This window comes from Acanthaster planci, linkage group LG03, assembly GCF_054643075.1.
Source record: "Acanthaster planci isolate LZ-2023a linkage group LG03, COTS_SCS, whole genome shotgun sequence".
In the NCBI taxonomy this organism is placed as follows: domain Eukaryota; kingdom Metazoa; phylum Echinodermata; class Asteroidea; order Valvatida; family Acanthasteridae; genus Acanthaster; species Acanthaster planci.
The window spans coordinates 4,208,542-4,222,327 of record NC_141779.1 but is presented as its reverse complement, the minus strand read 5'-3'; the positions used below and the strand labels follow the sequence as shown (position 1 = coordinate 4,222,327).

General features: G+C 43.3%; 1 protein-coding gene across 1 annotated transcript; it reads right to left on the bottom strand.

Moving 5' to 3' along the window:
- Positions 1–741: 741 nt before the first annotated feature.
- On the bottom strand, positions 742–12,477 carry LOC110985951 (uncharacterized). Its single transcript, XM_022247457.2, has 18 exons — positions 9,936–12,477; positions 9,544–9,791; positions 8,820–9,016; positions 8,356–8,495; positions 7,939–8,198; positions 7,504–7,706; positions 7,200–7,306; positions 6,690–7,046; positions 6,163–6,528; positions 5,619–5,984; positions 5,077–5,442; positions 4,500–4,871; positions 4,016–4,265; positions 3,633–3,862; positions 3,100–3,512; positions 2,800–2,905; positions 2,411–2,675; positions 742–2,222 (listed from the first exon to the last, which is right to left on the bottom strand). The coding sequence occupies exons 1-18, from the start codon at positions 10,062–10,064 to the stop codon at positions 2,068–2,070; spliced, it is 4,530 nt and encodes a 1,509-aa protein (XP_022103149.2). The 5' UTR covers positions 10,065–12,477; the 3' UTR covers positions 742–2,067.
- Between the last annotated feature and the right edge of the window lie 1,309 nt (positions 12,478–13,786).

The following is a 13,786-nucleotide window of genomic DNA, read 5'->3' as shown; positions in this document are numbered from 1 at the left end:
CCTCTGTACGTACCTGTTTGTGCCCCTGCTTAGAAAATTTCATTAGCCCTTCCCATACATGAACGTTAATTTAAGTCCATCTCAGTAATAGTTTGACTTATGCCATTTGTCTAGGGGCTTGAATTCTGTAATCATTGGAGGACTGGAGGATTTGTGGACACGTGAAAAGCCACGTTAAATAATTATAAACGTTATGTTTCTCTCCTGTATTTTGCTAAGACCAGCGGTGTTACTACGGGAAGGGGGTGCAGTAAAAGCCCCTGCAGATCTATGCCCCCCCCCAATAATTTAAACAAACTTTGTACAAGCTGCGGTTATAATAAGCTTTCTTTACCCCTCTGAAAAAATGTGTGCACCTCGAGCACTCTGTAGAATCTTCCTGCCAATTACACTGGCTCGGATATAATACCAGATTGATTATCAAATCAATTAGAATTGGCTGCATGGACGGGGTCCAAGTGTGTTTCAAAGCAGCTTTTATAAAACTTCCAGCTGATACAATCGTGACATGACATGAATTTTGTCCAATATTGGATTATGCGAGTATTTATGAGTGCAATGGTATGAATAGTTGACGTCACGTGATCTGCAAATCACCAATAAGACGACGGGATTTATTTAGGCGTTGTGTAAACCATGTCAAACTCTGCAGGGTGGTCTTTGATCTGTTTAAACGGTTACGGTCATTCATCATAAAGTGACACTAACTGTCATAGTATATTACACAGATTTCCAAGTGGATATATTTTCCATGCTTTTTATTTCATATCAAATAGCACAATATGTGATCAGCTGTACAAACGGCAAGCACTTTATATAAAAAATACCGAATAGCGAGAATACACAAGTCACTTTATACAAGCCTTTGACCAGATAGACAACATTAATAATCGATAACAGTAATTGCATTGTTTGGCACTGCTTTGAACCAATTAAAATACTGATATTTGGTATAGATTTAAACTTTACACACAAACAATTTTGACACCGTGAAACCAGTTTTTAAGATGCAGCACTAATCAAGGTGTCATAACCGCCACAATCGTTTGATGCTAAATTACACTGTACTGAACTTAATAAAAACAAGTTATCGAAATTAACAATGATCATCAGAGAGAAAGCATAATATTTGCATTGGGTATGGGTAATTCCAATCGTTAAATCCTTACACAAAATTTAGTTAAGCAGAAACACATTATCTGCAGGACGACCAATGTTAATTTCTGCACAGTCGATAAATATGGTGTATACAAATTTCTTAGGTGTTTTCTATTTACAATGACAGCCTTGTATAAAACATACGCATTAAATTGTTCTAATACTGAATATGTCTTAATTGTTACTGTGCAATAAATGCTGGACTTTTTTCTTTAAATCTTCAATCAAAACCTGAAATATATTATTAGGCCTATACCCAGAGATATTCTCTGCCGATTGCTCAAAACAATACGATGGCTGGTAAAATCTCCCAAATAAACATAATTGCATAAACAGCTTCTTACCATTTGCACGTATTTACCCTGTATATTTGTGGGACTTACGTCATGGATGAAATTGTTGAAAGAACAATAATACTGATTGCTTTAACTTGTTACAATTTCTCTATACTGAGCATGTGAAGAATTTACAGCCTTTAAATGTTAATATTGCAAAATTTATCTTTAGAAATACATTTATCGGATTCAGAACACTCATAATATTGTACAATATAATTATAATACCTGAAAATATCAATCGTTGGGCAGATTGACGTTGTGAAATAATCGTGAATATTGTATCACTGGGTAAAACCAGGCTCTTTTGGTGTAATCATACACAGAATTGCCAATTGCCGCACTGCACTGAACTTGCACGCAGAAAATCGAGTACATATAAAAAAGGAAATACTGTTTTGGTAACGATGCTTGATATATTGTGAACACAAGTTATTGCAGATATTGAAACAGAAATACTTCGGGTAATTTCTAAAGAGGATATTTCTCTTTCTTTCTTGCCACATATCTCAATTACGCAGATTCACATATCAGAGGAAATTACTATCAGTCTTCATCACTTCATCACCACAATTTATACTTCCAATGTGGACTCTTTTCCGGCCGCCCCACTTGTCCGTCTGCACTGCATGAAAACTAGAACAACCAGTAGGAAGATGATGGTGCCCAACATGGCAATCTCCACGACGTCTGGATTGACGGCCATCTTCATTTGGTTTTGATTGGCATCTGTAAGTCGAAAAGAAAAGATATATCTTTATTGTGATCAAGTATCATTCATACAGCCCCCCAAAAAATCAATATGGAATTGGATTGGCACGAGGATAGACATTAGTATTATTTTTCCCCCGAAAACTACATCAAATGTTTTCAATTTGACATTTTCATAAAATATCACACTGTATGGCACCACTTACCAATCTTTTCACCATCAAATCTCAACTGGCCGCCAGTGCTCGGATAGGCGGCTGAGGAGGAGCCCACTCTTGTGACGTCGCGCTTTCGGCGTTGAGGCAGCTCACTGTGCGGCACATCGCCTCGGTTTGGTACCTCTGGCCGGAGCACATTGTCATCTGGAGATGGTATCCCGGGAGATGATGGGCTGTCGGAGTCACATCCCATGGTGCATCTAGAGTTGGGGTCATTCACGTCACAAATTCTCATGTCGCAGTGCACGTATACCTGAAAGTACAAAATATTTCGGGAAATTAATACCCCTGTTTCGGAAAAGAGTCTATTTTAAACAGACAAAGACCTCACGAGAAAGAGTTTCTCAAAAACTGCACAAATTAGTCTCTGTACGCACCGTTCCGTGGATGTTGTCGCCCAAGAAGGCAAAAGAGTTAATAGCAAATCGTTCCCTTTTGCTTGAGGGGGAGTCCAACAGCACAACGGTGTCATCAACTGGGCAGCTGGAACAATGGAAACAAAAGATACAAATTATACATTTTTGATAAAATGAAACAGCGACTAAAACTCTCTTTATTTTTGTAATCACAGAACAAAGCTCACAAAAAGTGCTTGGTATTGTACAGAAGAGGGGAGGAATCTTTTGGTTGATTTTAGATTCAGAATTTGAATGATAAAAGTCCTGTTAGATACTTACCCTTTGGTAATGAATGGAAATCGGGTAACATCAAAGGGGTTTGACGTAGGTGTGGCCCAACAGTTGTCAATCATGAGGTCGCAGTTCCCGTCACAGGTCACGCGCCCCTCGAAGTGCATAGGTTGGTCAAGCTGGACCCCCACGGGAAACTCCCGTGGCCGGTAGGCCCGGGCGAAGCTCTCGTCCTCGTACATGCGGAGGGAGAAGTTGAAGTTGCCGTAGCCTTCCTCGTAGTACACGATGGTGGTGACGTTGGGATCGAAGGACAGGTAGCTGATCCGGTCGGTTGGCACGCGGCAGGTCAGATGTATCTCGATGAAATGGTCTCTGGTGATCTCACTGCCTGGGGTGTAGGGCTGAGGTGGGATGTAGACGACGTTCCTAAATGCCATTTTTCTTCCATTCCCGATCACCTGCAAAACACGTTATGGCAAGAATTAATAGATGCACCGCTGACGAAAAGAAATTTTACAGCGCCTACTGCGATAGCTTGTTTGGTAATTTTAAGTCAGAGTTAAGAAAACATTGGTTACCTCGGGCACCGTCTGACAGGCGTCGTATGACGTTCCGATGACGTAGTGCGTCTTGTTGTATTCTCTCCCTGTGCAGCTCTTGTCGTTCAGGTACATGGATGTTGGGTCGATCTCACCCACCAAGCGCTTCGACACGAACGTCTGCATGAAGTTCTCACGGCAGTCTGCGTTGCCTGTCGGCTGTGAGCTTACCACGGGTTTCTTTTCAAGTTCCGCCGGCGATGTACGACCTGAAAATGTAAATAACGAATTATAACATAAAGATTAGGATCAATTGAAAACACTCATTATGTGCACTTGCAAATAATTGCAAACTTATCATAAACGTAAAATATCAAAACTCTACGGGAAAAGAATCCCTGTGAATTTGAGGGAAAGCATACCAGTCCATTTGAAGCGCCAATCAGCCCCAGTGGGCACCGTAACATCGCACTCCTTGGTGCTTCTTGCCGCACCCTCGTCAACTACGATCTTGTAGTCGAACCCGAAGAAAACCGACGCAGCGACCGGCAGAGAGAACTTCAGGGCCCTGCCCTCGATCGTGACCTCATCTGATGTGGTGTCCACCTCGTACACAGCTGACTCCTCCGAGTTCATAATCCTCACGTGGGCGGGCGACAACGGCTTCCGGATCTGTTTACACAAAAAGATAACAGTTTCAAGGGGGATTCTTCACGAATCATTCTCTTGAGATGCCACAAACTCTCTCAGTGCAGAAGCCTAGCACTTAAAGAGAATTTAAAAGGAATTTAAATAGGCGATAGTCTAGAATTGTTCATGAAGCAAAAATAGGCATCAAGTGGGCTTTATGCGAAATAATGTCAGTTATAGGCTAGGAGTGTGATTTGAAGCGCAAATAGGATTTACCGGTTTGTTATACTGTATTGTGACGTCGTAACCAGAGATGTTTCCACCAGGCCTTGGCTGCGATTCGAGAGGGACAACGGCCAAGGGTTCGAAGTCGGCCCCTCCGTCCTGGCAGAAAGTCAGGAAAGTGAAGCGCCACTCGGCAGTGTCCGGCCGGGACAGATCACAGTCCTGGGCGCTGAGCGCCGCCCAGCCGTCCACACGCAGCTTGTACTCGCCCTGGGACTCCAGCGGGAGATCCAAGGGTAAGGTGAAGCCAAGGGAAGTACCGTCGACGATAGACACATCGGGAGACGCAGCGTCGACTTGAAAGAGGAGGGTGTCGGTAGAGTCGAAAAGAGAGATGTAGGCTGGTCTTAAGGGCTTCTGGATCTATAAAGGAAAATGTTAAAATTAGCATAATGCTTTTGTTACAAATATAATATATTAGATGAAAAGACTTTTAATCTTTAATATAATTTTTTTTAATTATAAATGAAAATGTAAATTTTAGTTACTAAATTAAAGGGCGTAATATTTCAATCTGATGGTTTTATAAATGTTGAATTATAACCGTGCAACTTTGTGTTCGGTTTACCTGTTTGTTGAAGCCGATCTTCATCATTCTACCAGCGAAGTTTTGTCCTGGGTAAGGAGATGATTCTGTGGGTCTAACTGAGAGCGGCTCGTAGTCGCCACCGTCGGGACAGAAGGTGACGAAGCCGAACTCCCACTCGGCTGGAGGCGGTGGGACGAGGTCGCAGTCCTGTGCGCTTCGCACCGCCCCTTCGTCCACGCGGATGGTGTAACCCCCTCCGAACTGCAGTGGGAGACCCAGGGACAAGACGAAGCTCAGGGTGTCTCCGTCGATGGTAACGTCTGGGGAAGACGTGTCGACTTGGAGAATGGGGAAGCCAAAGGCGTCCAGAATTGTGATGTAGGCTGAGTCGGACGATTTCTGAATCTGCATTTTAAAAACAAATTTTTGATTATTGTTAAAAAGCATGACGGGTAGATTCATTCGCAACGGCAACTGAGCTGTAATCAAAAAAGTAATATTTATTAATCTATAACTATCTACTGATAACTGGGAGATGGTTTCGTTTTTATAAATGATATCATAATCGATATTGGACGCACCTCTTTGTTGTATTTTATCATCATAGTTTGTCCGGCAAAATTCTCCCCTGGAAAGGGCACTGATTGGCTAGGAAGAACCGTCAGAGGCTCGTACGATTCCTCGTCTCTACAGAACGTGACGAAGACGAAGTCCCACTCGGCTGGAGGTGGTGGGACGAGGTCGCAGTCCTGGGCGCTTCGCACCGCCCCTTCGTCCACGCGGATGGTGTAACCCCCTCCGAACTGCAGTGGGAGACCCAAGGACAAGACGAAGCTCAGGGTGTCTCCGTCGATGGTAACGTCTGGGGAAGATGTGTCGACTTGGAGAACGGGGAAGCCGAAGGCGTCCAGCATTGTGATGTAGGCTGAGTCAGACGATTTCTGAATCTGCATTTTAAAAACAATTTTTTGTTTATTGTTAAAAAGCATGACGGGTAGATTCATTCGCAAAGGCAACTGAGCTGTTGTTAAAAAGTTCATATCTATTAATCCACAGCTTTTCTGCTGATAACTGGGAGATGATTTCATTTTAATAATTCGATATCATAATCGATATTGGACCTACCTCTTTGTTGTATTTTATCATTACAGTTTGTCCGGCAAAATTCTCCCCTGGAGAGGGAACTGATTGGCTAGGAAGAACCGTTAGAGGCTCGTACGGTTCCTCGTCGCTACAGAACGTGACGAAGACAAAGTCCCACTCCGCCATAGGCGGGAAGCCTTGCTCACACGCCCGAGCACTAACCACGGCGCCCTCATCCACTCGGAGCCGGTACCATCCCCGGTGTTCCAGTGACAGAGTCAAGGGTACCGAGAAGCTCAGGGTCCTGCCGCTAACGGTCACATCAGCTGTTGAAGTGTCGACTCTGAAAATGGAGGAGCCAGTGCGGTCGTAGATAGTGACGTAAGCACTAGACGATGGTTGCTGGATCTGTAGCATTGACAAATAGCCAAAAATTGTGGTTATCAAAACAGCGCTTACTTACTGGGAGTTCTGTTTGTCACTTAAATATAAACTCATTTTTTTGAGGCGAAAACCCTTTGCATTAAATGAAATACTTCATGTCAGGTGATGGGCTTAAGATACATTACCTCTTTGTTGTATGTGACGCTAACAACGTTTCCAAACATCTCGGCGCCTGGAGCCGGCACAGATTCAGCGGGCGACACGACCAGCGGGGTATTATCGCCGTCACAGAACGACTCGAAGACAAACATCCACTCGTCGCCCAGTGGGGCGGCCTCGCAGTCCACGGCACTCTTCGCCACCCCCTCGTCCACGCGAACTTTGTAGGCGGTGCCGCGTTGCAGTGGAAGATCGTAGGGGAGAGTGAAGCTCAGGGTCTGGCCGCTGACTGTCACATCGGAGGAGGATGAGTCAACTTGATACAGAGGGTTGTTGCTGGCGTCGAGAATGGAGATGAAAGTAGATCTGGAGGCTTTCCGGATCTGTCAACAAAGGGTTTGAAATTAAAATTCTCCTTTTATAGTAATATTAACTTATACACAATTTTATAGATTAAAACTTAAATAAATCTTTTTCTGAGGAATTTTAAACACATAAATTCACAATCAATAACTGTACCAATCAGTCAGTTTTACCTCTCTGCTGTATGCAATGCTGATGGTATCCCCTCTTAGCCTGGCTCCGGGTCGTGGCGTGGACTCATACGGATCAACCACCAATGGTGGACCAAAGTCAGCCGCGTCTGGAAAGCGGGGTTAGTGAAAACAAAACCTTTGAATGCAGTTTTCCAAAAAGGAAAGAAAAAAGTCAGGAGAGCAGATATGTCTTTCATTATGCTTTTGCTTGGGCAGGACCATGCACGCTCTATAAAAAATAACCGGACGGAATTTTAAATTATTGAACTCTGAAACGATCACAAAAGACGCCTTTGTAACTCACCTACAACATTTACATACATGCAGAACATATCACTTGAGAACTTGTACGCTTCTTCCGCTTCATAACAAATCACGTGACGTCCAATCTGATCTCTAGTTGGTACCCAGGAAAGTGTCACTGTGTACTCATCGTTGGACCCGTCCACTCTCCGCAATGGGGTGACATGTACGCCGGAAGGCTTGATGGTCTCGAAGGAAGTTATACTGTAGCAGTTGATAAACAAGAGTTGATAAGCACAGGAAACATTAAACCGACAGAACAAAATAAAAATACTAAACTATCCTGTTATCAAATCCCGGTGAGTGGAATACCAGCGTTAGTTATTAGCATGACTTGGATATGCAGATGTTTGAAATATTAGCAAATAATTTCTAGAAAGTATGATGAGATTTCAGCTAGGTCGACGCAAATCAGAAAAAAAAATTACGGACTTACGGATAGTCAGGGAAGGAACTACGAGCTCTGAGGGGGATTCGCGTCTCACGGCCGGCGGGGATGGTGGTGCAGGTACCGTCTTCGCCAATCAGTTCCGGCTTTCTGCACCTGCCGTCCTTCGGGTGCACCTCAATCAGAAACTGGACGGGGATGCGGCTGAGCGGAGTGCTGGGGTCGGAAGGGGAGTAGTCCTCGATCATCAGCGCCACGGCGTAGGTGCCGGCCGGGTTGCGCCGGTTGAACGTGATCTTGCAAGTGTCCTGCAAAATGAGGGAAACCGATTAAACAGCGTTTCAGTGCATTTGGAATAATACTGTTGTAGTTCTACGTATCAAAAATATCCATTCAGACTTAAGCCATGGTTAAATAACGTATTGAACATCGTGTTAGGAAACGTCAGGCGAAAGTGTGACGAACCTCCTCGAGGATCGCGCCTTTTTTCGTCCTGTCAGCATTTACGTAAAGCTCCCCACAGATGTCTCCATCGTCGTCATTACACTCATTCCTGTTAGGGTCGGTCCATCGACAACGCAACATATCACCGTCCGCGTCCCAAGCTACAATGAAAGACGACAAATTAAAGTATGATCAGGAAATGAAAAATCATTAATGACCCAACCCTATAAACCTGCATGTAATCATTTCCTGGAGGCTGGAAAAATGAAGGGAACTTCCATTATCCACTTTGGGCTGGAGTGGTGTGTAATGGTGTTTATATCAAAGAGTGATTAAGTTAACTAATTTTATATATTTCGAAATTCTGCAACAGGCAATCGATGTCAAGGGTGTCGACTAGCTTTATATAAAACATCTGCTACAAATAAAATTAATTTTCTCCAATTAAGGCGGGGTTCAGGGAACCGTTTCGACAGCAATCTCACCTCTGATGTAGCGCGTGTACTTGCATCCGCGGTACAACCTGTACACGGGGAAACTACCAGCAACGGGCGGGCTGTTCGGCCGGCCGGTGTCCGGTCGCGGGGAGATATCTATGGTGGACACCATGTTCCAGCCTCTGCCGTTCCCCTGGTCGTTGCCGTTGTTGGCCACTGTGGTCGGCCAGCAGCACTCCTTGAAGCTATACGAGAAGGTTGAAAACGGGGAGATCATTTTGGTTAATTTCTATCCTCAAGGACTGTTAACTGTTCGTCTCTGAAACTACGAATCGGCATTCAATGCATCACTAGATATTAATAATGTACTTTAAGTGTGCACTAAATGTATCAGTCACGAAAAGAAAACTAAAGAATGTAAATTTAAGTGCAATTATTTTCATGGTGTGAAAGACGTTTTAATGACGTGACAGACGTTACAGCTAAATAAAAAAAGATGCAAAATCGTCGATGGCTGTATAGAAATTGGAAAATATTATCGACAAGAATGATTTCTCTAGACAAGAATGATTTCTCTAGACAAGAATGATTTCTCTAGACAAGAATGATTTCTCTAGACAAGAATGATTTCTCTAGACAAGAATGATTTCTCTAGACAAGAATGATTTCTCTAGACAAGAATGATTTCTCTAGACAAGAATGATTTCTCTAGACAAGAATGATTTCTCTAGACAAGAATGATTTCTCTAGACAAGAATGATTTCTCTCTTACTTGACATCAACTCTAGTTTGCCCTGGCTCCAGTGTGTAAGGCATGATGAAGTAGCCAGCGGACCAGTCCATAGCATCATCGTAGTCCGTGCATATGTATTTGGCCCACGAGATCCACTGGCCGTCTACCCGGAACGAACCCTCTGTGTTCAGCACCGATCGGTCTTCGATAGCCTGGTCAGTACACTGATTGTGGAGATAGCCGTTCGTGTAATGGTGTCTGAAGTTCAGACGGTAGAATACATTCACCTGAAAAGAAAGACGAAAGCGTGACTTTGAAAAATTTTGACCATATACTATAGAAGTTTAATTCGGTGTAGTTCTGTTTTCAGTCTAAACAAATGTATCACAAGCGAGCGTTTTTTTTTTATAACCAAATCGACATTTACTTACGTTGTTTGGGTTGTTCTCGTCTGCTTTCCATGTTATGGAACCTCCTTTGTAATGACCAACATTCCTGTTAGCCAAGAGCTCAATGAATGAGCTTGCTATGCAGATTGAAAAAAGCAAAACAGCCCTCATGATGCTGGCTTTGCAACAGCCGCCAAAAACTTGAAGTTGCTTTCCACAAATAATACAAGTCGCTCTCAGTGTATACGGTACCACGAATCTTCACCCACTGTTGCTGTTGTTCTTTGGTGCCTATCGCTTGTTGTGACCTAACCTACTGCTGACAGACTTTATATATCCTTTCCAGTGACCCACTTCAGACCACCTGCCCAGCAAAAGTTACGATCACAGCCACCGGAAGGCTGTTTATTATTTACGTAGGTGTTGGGCCCGCCAAAAAACATATCACTTTTCTTTCCCCTAGATTTCTGTTAGTCTGTCTGTTGTCAAGGCCGCATGCAACCGCATTCCATAGTAACTGACGTGGGAGAACTAGTAGACTCATGAATATCGAATAAGTTTCGAGGAACCAACTGGGGCACAAGACGGCAGATGACGCGACGGAAGTTGACGCGACCGTAAGCAAGCAGCCAATTGCTTAACTCTAAATCCATGACGTAGCGGGATGTCTGCTGCATAATGCATAACCAGAACTCAGCAAGGAGCCAACCACAAGCCGTCCAGACAAGTGGGCTCGTAGCTTCCAGATCCCATTCACAAAAAATGCTACGAAACCACTGTCACGTGCAAGGACGGAAAGTCCTTATAAGGTACTGGCAACTTTCCAAAAATAAGTTTCCAGGCATCTGGAAAAATAATCCGCGGGGTCAGAAAGGTTGACAACCTAGTGTGATGAGTTACTGCTCGAGACTGCGTCTTGGCAGTTTCAGTCAAGGGCATGTAAACGTCGTGCGTTTACCCCACTGGGCCAATTTAAACACCTGAATCACTGCTTCAACCCTTCAAGGTGGGACGTTCAGAGAACAGAAGCTGCTGCAAAGAATGAAAGCCTTTATGGTACACATACTTTCTGCAAGTACTACTTGAAGGTTTTTTAGAATCTTTGCAAGCAAGATTCTTCTCAGTCAATATTTATTTTCATGACGAACACTTCCTGGTGCTGAGGCTAAACAAGTTAATTGTGAGATTATTTGCATTGAAAGCCGCACGTGTTTGCATGTGTATACACGAACCATCAGCCTTGGTTGAACTCACAACACAAGTAAAACTAATTTTTTTTTTTACCATCGCTTGTCTTTCGTAATGAAGGGAAGGTACATGAGTGTTTCCAAGACCTTTTTGGCTCATTAATTTTGTTTTAAGAGAAAAGGGTTAGCGTTTTTTATAAGTAATTAATTTTGTGAAATCGGACGTTTTTAAATATTGAAATGGTATATATTTTACGAAACGTTTCTTTTAGTTAGCATGTCTTGAATATTTCTCGGTCAACGGGAGCCCTGCTTATTGAGAATAGATGTGAAGATTATGTGTCAATGGGAACCACGAGTAACCATTAGATAGCAATATAGGAGCGCCACGTATGCTTCAACTTACCACACAACATTTTAATCTGAACTTGAAGAAAATGAGAAATTACGACCGCACAATCGTGTTGACAATTTCACCCAAAACATATGCGCCGAAATCTTCGCCTGGTTCTGACAGATATCTGTATCACCATTATACGCTGTTTCAAAGAAGCTTAAAAGTCAAGTTTGGATTTGCTTTGACGACGTGTCCGGAGGAGACCTCGAGGCAGGTCAAGCTGTGGTCAACGGGACAGACCACTAAACATTCCAATGACCGGACGACTGATGCCCCGTTAGCCTCAAAATACAAGCCGGACGGCGCCGTGCGTTGCCGCAAACATAAAAGCAAGGCTGTGACCATCAGTTCGTTGGGAAAGTAATTATTATGACACCCGTACGGACAGACTTATCATAACCAATTAGCCGACCTATGAAACTAATATGGAGGAAAACCTTTGTCTCATATGATGCCCTCTAATGGTCTTCGAATTTGAAATTGAAAACTGCAACCAACCCAGACGTAGGCGTACATGTAGAGCTGGCATGTAGTGTTCGTTCGTGTACAGTGTATTACTGTCCACAGCCCACCCGGTGATTGTCTTGTGTATTTCCGGCTTTCGTCTCCCAAACTGAGTTATTAAATAGGCGACGTTCTCATTAAATCTTGTACAGGGTTACGTGAGGTTATCCACTATAACTAATCATGAACAAATTGACAGGACAAAATAAGAAAGCAATGTGCTTTAAAAAGGGTTTCTACTTTGATCATTTATAGAGGCTTTACGTGATAGCCATCTCGCAGGGAAGTTCTTTTCTTCCACAGGGAAACCTCCTTTATGCATACCCTGTGGAACAGAAACACTGGTCTGCAAGATGGCAGCCATGCAAACCCTCTATTGAGGCAGTCTGTTACTAAATTTCTTCCATATAGCTACATGAAAAGATACTATGATCAATAAGATTCTAAACGGCAATATCGTCACAACGGCAATTTAATAAAGTTTCTTTGGAAGGTAAAAGAGAACATGTGAAAAAATCCAACGAGACGAAAACATTTCTTAAGTTTTTATATGCATAAACCTATTTATGCCCACAGCTTTTCTCAAAGATGTTAACACAAGAGACTAAACAAGAATAACATATTTTCTTGAGGGCCGGGTTTCCAGTAACGTGACGTAATACACAACTATACTCCATATGATACAAAATCAAACAAAACAAACTAGAGGAAGAAGAGACGCCCGTCTCAAATTAATGAAAACAGTAAGGGAGGAGGCAAAATCTTAACGCCCCAAACAAACATAAACCCACTAAAAGTCTAGACGCCGCCTCTGTGGGGAGTTCGACACGCGGTCAAGCCGTTGAATTTCTTATTTTTGTTCCTTTCACTATGTGTTAGCGTCTTATCTTAAAACAATACTTTGTTCTGTCAAGACAGACATTTTTAATCACCTGATGCCCGCGACACCAGGATATCGTTGCAAATACAGAAACCGCTAAACAAACACTTCCGAAGGCAATAGTTTCCTTTAGATTATTGCGGACAGTAGTAGTGGAACATTATGTGTATACTTTCCTCTGAAAAACAGATTAAAGCAAGCCCAGGAATTCAAGCTTAGGATCGGTCGAGCCTCCCCTCGAAATCCCATTCAAAATCTGTGCTTCCAAGGACAGGTTCATATTCCCTGCCCACAAAATGATTGTAACCGCTACCTGCGCCCCGAAACTGGACCATCTTGCGAACCGAATGTTTCCTTTTCGCGAAACGATGGCGGGCGCAAGGAAAGAGTGGCACCGTGTTTCCGCGACCAAGCCGTACCGGCGTTCCGCGCGCCAACACGGATATCCTAAAGAAACCCCGACGTGGTCATATAACTGACCTACTTTCGTTCACCGGACTTACTCTAGAGGAAAAAATGTGGTCGAACAGGACGCTGTCGTATCCCCATGAGGGGGATGTTAATAACTTTCTATCCGATTTTGTCCTTGCACTTTTCCCTGCTCGTCCTCCAGATTGTTGAGCCGACACTGATTTTTTTCACTCGGTTTTCTCTCACGTCTGACATTAATTGTATATTTTGCTTGGGGTTACAGGATTTGGCTGGTGTAGTGGGGGTTGAGGGTTTAAAATGATTCTTTGAGATGCCTTTCCATTTTGGTATCACTTTTCTGAGGTCGCTAAAGGTTTCCTTGGCGAAACACCATCATAGGCCGCGTCAGAATTTCTTGGCTGCGGCCGTAAGAAAAACTAAGCACGAGTCTACTGTGGTGGCCGGCCGCAAGCAGTTCCCATAGAACTGTGTGTAATTTAAAGCCGCTACTAAT

What these genes read in the sequence shown, in the direction of transcription:
- LOC110985951 (XM_022247457.2), bottom strand. Translation starts at nt 10,064, where the DNA reads ATGAGGGCTGTTTTGCTTTTTTCAATCTGCATAGCAAGCTCATTCATT. An exon ending in CAAACTAGAGTTGATGTCAA is followed by an intron (nt 9,017 to 9,543) that starts GTAAGAGAGAAA and finishes CTTCTCGTATAG; the next exon opens with CTTCAAGGAGTGCTGCTGGC. An exon ending in CAATACAGTATAACAAACCG is followed by an intron (nt 4,266 to 4,499) that starts GTAAATCCTATT and finishes TTGTGTAAACAG; the next exon opens with ATCCGGAAGCCGTTGTCGCC.